At 33.1% G+C, this 7,518-nt stretch overlaps 1 protein-coding gene across 3 annotated transcripts; it reads right to left on the bottom strand.

Annotated features, from left to right (window-relative positions):
* Positions 1-1,063: 1,063 nt before the first annotated feature.
* On the bottom strand, positions 1,064-6,202 carry LOC107845506 (phosphatidylglycerophosphate phosphatase PTPMT2-like). Of its 3 annotated transcripts, none has more exons than XM_047397901.1 (6): positions 5,784-6,202; positions 3,189-3,311; positions 2,710-2,803; positions 2,461-2,543; positions 2,295-2,384; positions 1,064-1,742 (listed from the first exon to the last, which is right to left on the bottom strand). In XM_047397901.1, exons 1-6 carry the CDS (start codon positions 5,991-5,993, stop codon positions 1,392-1,394), a joined length of 951 nt encoding a protein of 316 aa, XP_047253857.1. In that variant the 5' UTR covers positions 5,994-6,202; the 3' UTR covers positions 1,064-1,391. The 3 variants fall into 3 exon arrangements, with proteins under 3 accessions (XP_047253857.1, XP_047253856.1, XP_047253858.1); XM_047397900.1 differs by having other exon boundaries at positions 3,189-3,326; positions 5,784-6,153; XM_047397902.1 differs by lacking the exon at positions 5,784-6,202 and adding an exon at positions 5,420-5,488.
* Between the last annotated feature and the right edge of the window lie 1,316 nt (positions 6,203-7,518).

Genomic DNA, 7,518 nt, shown 5'->3' with positions numbered 1-7,518 from the left:
ATAAAAAATCTGAAACAACCAAACAGAATTTATAGAAACTGAATCAAACCGAATTTATTTCGGTTTGGTTACGATTGCCATTTTTGTCAATCCAAAAATTGAAAAACTGAATCGATATTAAACAATCAAAACGAACAAACCAAATGCCCATCCTAGTTGTATAGTTATTTGGTTAGATGGTGTTACAAAAACGCTAACACCATAACAAAAATTATTTGGATCTTTCTGATTATTTAAGAATTACATTTGGTTGTATGTTAGTAGGTAAAGTAGTTATTTGGGAAATTTTGATAGTTTTAAAAGTTAAGGGCATAAAATTACATTTTAAAAAAATCAAAAGTAAAAAAAAAAAATCTGTCAAAGACACATGGCCAAACACAACTCCAACTTTAATTCTAACTCCAACTTAAAAGAAATTTAGTTTTTATAGCCAAACGCCTACGAAAATGTGAAGGATCTTTGAAAAATGAAAACTTTTTACACTTCACTAAAAATCTAATTTTACACGTGCGAGACACTGTTAAACTAATTTCCTAAAGGATATACTGGCAATATTTATTTACAAACAAAGAAGTTTCACGCCTCAAAAGTTTTCTTCTTATTCGAATCTACTGTTCAATGTTCTCTCGCATGCCAGAAAAGATAGCGTACTGTTTAGGATTGAAAAAGAGTCGAGAGATTTTTTGAGATGCTAGGAGATTTGGATCTATGATTATAAACAGGATTTTGGGAGCCATTCTTGGATATTAATTTGAATTCTCCTTTGCTAATCTCTAGCAAGACGAGATAAGTCGATTAATCTGTAAATTCATGGAAAAATATTTATTCTAAAGAATTTTTCTAAAAAAAAATTACAAAACTAATTAAACTTTATATATTAATTATAATTTTATATTAATGATAAAAATGCTGAATTGTTACTAGAATATAAAAATAAGGGAGGCAAGTATAATACTGTAAACCTGAAAGGAGGTTACAAATCCAAACCGGGAGGGTCTTGAAATTATTCCCTACATTATGTTTTGTTGTTTGTGCGTGTATGAGGGCAGAAGAAAAGAGAGTATAAATAAAAAGATTTACATTAGGCAAATTAAATTCAGTAATACATGCCTCACGCTTTTCCTTTCAAAGACGACTCAACTGACTACAGTTTTGCTCTTTCCCTACACTTCATATTATTAAATTGTGCACACTTCCTGAATCATACGTATGGAAAGCCTTGGCTTCTCACATTGAGAGTTACATTTGCAACAATTTTCTTGTAGCTCCCCAGAAGATATGAAAAAAGGGGGAGGGGTTTAAGTTAAAAGGGAGGAAGCATCTAACATTACCATCATCAAAAAGGAGAACAGAGAATACCAAGGTCTCCCTTAACGTACATATATGGCATCTCAGTAAACATGGATGTCAATGCCAATACCTCCCAGCTTCTTCGTTGACATTTTTTGGGTCGAATGATAGCGAAGCCAGAAGAGTGAAAGCCGGGAAACTGCTGCCTGGCGAGCAACCTGAACTCCTCTACACGCAAGGTTTAAATCCACTAACACTTCATTACGTGTTAGACCTGACTCAACGTTTTCATCATACCCATCAAGGTCAGATTCGGAGACTAGAACAACTGAACCATCATCAAAGGCAGCAATTTCTTTTTGTGTTGGAAAGTCAAATTCTTCCGATGAATTATCATCTCCACAGATATCACTATCACTATTTTTAACTCTTGCATAGTATTCTTGAATAGCCTGCATATGTATAAGCAATGAAACTCGTATTTTTAACTTCAGAAAGGACAAGGAATTCTGAGCTATAAAAGCAAAGCAATTTAAATACAGTAAACAGTAATATATACATATAATTTTTATTAAAGAAAAGAATAGAAATGAAAAGGAATTCTGAGCTATAAAAGCAAAGCAATTTAAATACAGTAAACAGTACTATATAAATAAAAAATTTATTTTTACTTTTTTGATAACCAAGAAATCCATTGTTTCCAGCTTCATAAATTGGTGGATTAAAAGCCCTTCCGTCTACGTCTTGGTTCACCAGCCAGGATTCAACTTGTGATGGCATGTGTTGCACTAGCTTTTGTCATTGAACTAAAGCCCAAGGGCAATAATATACACATATAATAAAAACACAAGAGCACACAAATTTAATGTTGTGGGGGATCAGCTGGCATGATCTAATAAAGATATGCAGGATCAAGCAAGAATATAAGTCCCTTGCACTTACAACAAAAACAACAAGAACAACTAAACCTCAATTCAGAACAGGTATACTAGCTAAGAACATACCTGCCACTGAGAGGAGGCCAACAACACCCTTGGTCTGATGGATCTGACGTAATCATAAGCAGCCTCAGGCGTCATGTCCTTGTGCTTGACCTGCTCAAGAGGCATTATTAGAATACAAAAGAGCCAAAACAGAATACAACTGAACACTCTTAGCTGTGGTGCCCACCAGGTAGCAGATGACAATGGTTGTACTACGGCCACGACCGGCCTTACAGTGGACGTATGTTGTCTTACCACAAAATGCATTACCTTCAAAGCCACATGCATTAAAAGTATGAACTGGCAGTCAGAAATAATGAAATGAAACTGCAAAGTGCAGCAATGTAAGACATATACTTGAAACCATGATATATAAAAGCTGGGAAAAGATTATTACCATCATTACTTACTAAAGATATGGGTAAGAAATACTTACCGTGGATGAATTCTATAGCTCGGTCGATATCTCCATCTGATGGTGCAAAAAGATAGTCTCTGGTAGGAATCACCAAGTGATTGATGCCATGATCCTACAACAAAAAATGGGATGGGGGGCATCTATGGAATGAAAATTGTTGCAAATCACCACCTTTTAAGAGTGATAGAAAACAGTGGTTTCGAAACGATGCTGGTGACGTTTTCTCGCTAATGGGCACTACTACATAACTTTAGGCATAAACTAGGACCGAGTATGTTTTCTCTAGTTGTAATTGATCCTTTTACATATTACATGCTTTAATTAGAAGTTTCACTCAGAATCTGTAAATAGCCAGATAGGCAATACAATCATCTTCTTTCAGTCCTGTCACTGGCCTAGCATAGTAAATAACAATCACTTAACAAGCAATTTCAGTACATAATGAAATGTAATGACTAAAAAGATGGTGATAGCAAGAAAGTGGGCTTAGACGGTACAAAATATAATGATGTTGAGACCAAAGACTCATATGGTTCGTTCAAGGTAACCACTCCAGCCACACCTAGAGCCTTCAAGCGAGGGACATCAGCAGGAAATGGAACAGCTCCTAACAGTATGAACTGAAAAATAGAAAACTAATCATTATAAATTAACACCTCAATCAACTGATAACACAAAAGTGAAAGAAAAACTAAATGGTTAGACCTGATTGTATGATTCATATATGCATTTTACTGTGCAGATATAGGATCTGCTGCTCCGATAAAAGGACATATAAGAAAAGAATGAATAGAGAAAACAGTAAAATCCACAATATGGTGTGCATGAACAAATATTAACAACAGCTTTAGCTCACACTGTGGCTGTATATAAATGAATATTTTACTGAAAGCAGATCAAATCAATGAACCAGAAGTATTGACATGTCCGCAAGAGCTGCAAATATATGGACCAAGAATTGGGAGGAGAGAGATATTGCATAGAGAAGAGGAATGAACGGGAAAGGACAGGACCAAAATAAGAGGGACAGGCTATTAATTCTATTTCCTAAATGAATATTAATTTTCTTCTCCTTGCATTGCTTTACACCCTATTCAAAATATTTATGAACTTAATGGTTCTATAAGTTGCTCGGGCTCTCCAAAAATATTGCCGCACCCGTGTCGGATCCTTCAAAAATACACTATTTTTGGAGGATCGGACATGCACCCGTAGACATTTTTGAAGAGCCTGAGCAACATACTTCTACTCTCTTTTGTATCCACTAAGTTCCTTTTCCATTTAGTACAATTATGCCAAATATTATCATCACACAATTGACGCCAGTGTAGATATAAAAATCCTATTCTAGGCTTCTTAAACACCCAACAACAACAACAACAACAAACCCAGTGTAGACCCCACATCAGTCATTTTAATCTTTTAAAGGAAAAACTTAGGAAACGGCTTCTTCAGAATAACAATCTAATGAGAAAACTAAGCCTGGAAAATCCAAGGACAAGGGAGTAAACAGGATGATGATATGCAATCACCTGCCACACATGATAAGAGAATACAGAGCAATCACATAATTTACAACTTCAAATCGATAGACGAAAGATGGAGAGGCTGTTTCCGTTAGACCCCTGGATCAAAGATAAAACAATCCAGAAAGGAAATAGTAAAGGGCCAAGAAACAATAAGAATAACCTAAAAGTATAAAAGAATCTGAAAAAATGAAGTATTACATATTAATGTCAACAACAGTTAACAGTTGCACATCTGGACCGCCAACACTCCATTTCAACAACATAGACAGACAAGAGGTATCAACTTCTTAGAAAACTTCATCTATTAAATACTCAGCACTAATTTGCCCATGAAAAGCACAAATCAGAGCAATGAGAGGATGTTAGAAAACACTTCATTAATATGTGATGCAACTTAATATTAAGATATCAAATCCTAGAATGGATCTTGCTGACAAACACTGATGTTTCTCTTATTACAGTATTTCCACCTCATAATTTTGTACTTACTCATGATAAATTTTGAGCGAAGCTACTAAATTTAGAGCCTTACAATCTGAAGACTGATTTATGAACGCCTATTGAGGAATTAAAAGGATAATAAAACATCCCAAAAATATACAGCAAAAACATACCCACTGTAATCCTATGAATATGTGGTAGAAATATTAGAAGCATATACTCTATAAAAAAGTGATTAAAAAATTAGTACAGAACCATCCAGGTGTAGAATGTGAGTTTGAGGCGGTAAAGGTCAAAGAACTTTCACATACTAACTTGATTATCCTACAGGTCTTCCCAAGTAATATTTTTTAATAGACATAAATTTGAACACATGTTTATCAAGTTAAAAGAGTATAACTCCAATTGAAGTTACTATGAAGAGAGCAGGGCACAACTGAAACAGTTGACTAGGGAGCGATAGTGTCCTGGACGCTAGCCAAGAGGTTGAGGTTTGAGTGACATAAGGAGCAAAGTGGAAAAAGATACTGTTGTCTCCTTGACGGGGCAATGGGGATTGGGGATGGGGTTTAACGTTTAAAAACAAAGAAAGACCACAAATGAAAGAGCAGTACTAAGAACTTGATCCTGGCTGAACTTGGACGATACAAGCTATGCGTCACATCCTAAAGTCAATAAATTGTACTTCTATTATAAATTGAAAAGGTCTGACTATCAATCCAATAGATATTAGGGCAAAAGAAAAAGAAAGAACCTACTTTCTGACATTGACCAACTGTTGTTTCAAAAAGATGACCTGAATTATTATACATTAAAGGGCCGCCCAATGCCCAATGGATATAAACGTATGTTATACCTAGTGTCAAGGTATGTCAAGTCTATTACATAGTTTTACCTTGTATTTCTGCTAAAATTTGCTTTCACGGCTTGAACAGGCAACCTCTTGGTCACGTCACAGCAATTATACATTACAACATGAAATAGCAGGAATCTAATCAGATGAATTAAGGCTCAAAATCAATATATACATCTAAAAAATAAAAAAAATAAAAAAGCAGATCTCATTTGTTGAAGAGCACAAATATAGTAAAAAAGACGAATATGATAAAGTACTACTTATACCTTATCAACCCTATCCCACCATCTGAACTCATTCTGTATCTTGTTTCTCATAACATTATACAGCAATGTGGGATAAAAAAGCACACGAGCCCCTGCTCCGACCAAAGCCCTCTTCGTGTCCAAAACAGCCAATGAACCTTGACAAGTATCATCACAAAACTGATCCTCCTTGTTTACTACTCCCCCCTCCTTCAATTCTTCAATGTACATTTTTTATGGACTAAACAAACACAGCTAAACCTCAAAAATTGATTGGATCCAACCTTTCCTCTAACTTACTAAAAAGGTTCAAACTTTATTCCTATGCAGTACGAAGAGAAAGAACTAGAAGCCTGATATAAAAAATAAAAATAAAAAGAGCACATAACTATAAGAAATTAGAAATCCACAAAAGAAAAAATATTTTAGAAAAGATAGCCAAGTACAATTTTAGAAAAGACATTAATTTATATTTTTATATTACTCAAAAATATTTTTTACTATATTTTATTTTAATATTTCACTATTTGAAATAAAAAATAGTGAAATTCGGATTTTTTTTCTTTTCAATGTTGGTTGAATGTATTATTATTTTCATATGCATAGAAAAAGACTTACCTATGTTACTTTTGCTAATTGCATATTTCATTTTGTCATCGATATAACTTGTTTCATAAGATTGAATAAGCTTGTCGTTCCGTTATATTTTTATTGCTTGTAGTATCTTGAGATTGTCCTGACAAAATGTTGAAAAATGTCTCATATATTTATCAATTAATTGTTTTTTAAATTTAGTGATTGTAATATTTTAGTATTCGATAGTAATATTATTTGTTATGCTTAAATTAATTCTTACAAATTATTGAGTTGCTAGAGACACTGATATACTAGTTAACAGTTAGTAGTATTTTCTAAAAAATATTTATTCACTAACTAATCAAACACTAGAAAATATTTTTCTAAAAAATATTTTCCACCCACCAACCTAACACCATAAAATATTTTTCGCTCACCAACCAAACAAGAGAAAATAAGTAGAAAATCAACTTATTTTCCAGGAAAACATTTTCCAAGAAAATATGTTTCATGAAAAATATTTTCCATCATAACAAACACACCCTAAATCTACGCAGTATTAAAATTATCTACTTAATTAGATTATTTATAAAATTTATAATAATAGTGTAAAAAAATAGTAATTAAACTTTTATAGTAACGGAGTATGATATTTTATCCTCTTATAATTTGGATAGAATTAAATGATCTTTTTGATATACTATTTTATATGGAAAAATAAAGATTACTTATAAAAATAATAATAAACTTACAAAATTGTAATTGTAAATAATATTAATATGACAAGAAAAACTAATATTACCAATATGAATATAATTTAAATCGTTAGAAATTTTTCACATCCCATATGTAAATAGATAGAGATGCTAAGTTGTTTACCGAAAAAAAAAAAGATAGAGATGTTGCCGAGTTCAGCTGAATAACAACCAAGAAAGAAAGTTATCATATCGTTTGTAATGCCACAATTGATTTTCTTGTTACCCGTCTTTGGAGGGAAACGTTGCGGATATGGAAAGTTTTTTCCGTTTTTCCAAAACTTATGGATGTGGAAAGTAAACTTATGGATAAGGAAAAAATTTTATTTTGTATGAGACACACTTATTATGTGGCAACATTAGTTGTATGGATTAATGTAACAATTCTCACAAGGAGATTTAGCAATATGCTCCCCACTGACCCC

Source organism: Capsicum annuum, chromosome 10, assembly GCF_002878395.1.
Source record: "Capsicum annuum cultivar UCD-10X-F1 chromosome 10, UCD10Xv1.1, whole genome shotgun sequence".
Classification (NCBI taxonomy): domain Eukaryota; kingdom Viridiplantae; phylum Streptophyta; class Magnoliopsida; order Solanales; family Solanaceae; genus Capsicum; species Capsicum annuum.
The sequence above is the reverse complement of the archived record's forward strand: the minus strand, read 5'-3'. Positions and strand labels throughout refer to the sequence as shown.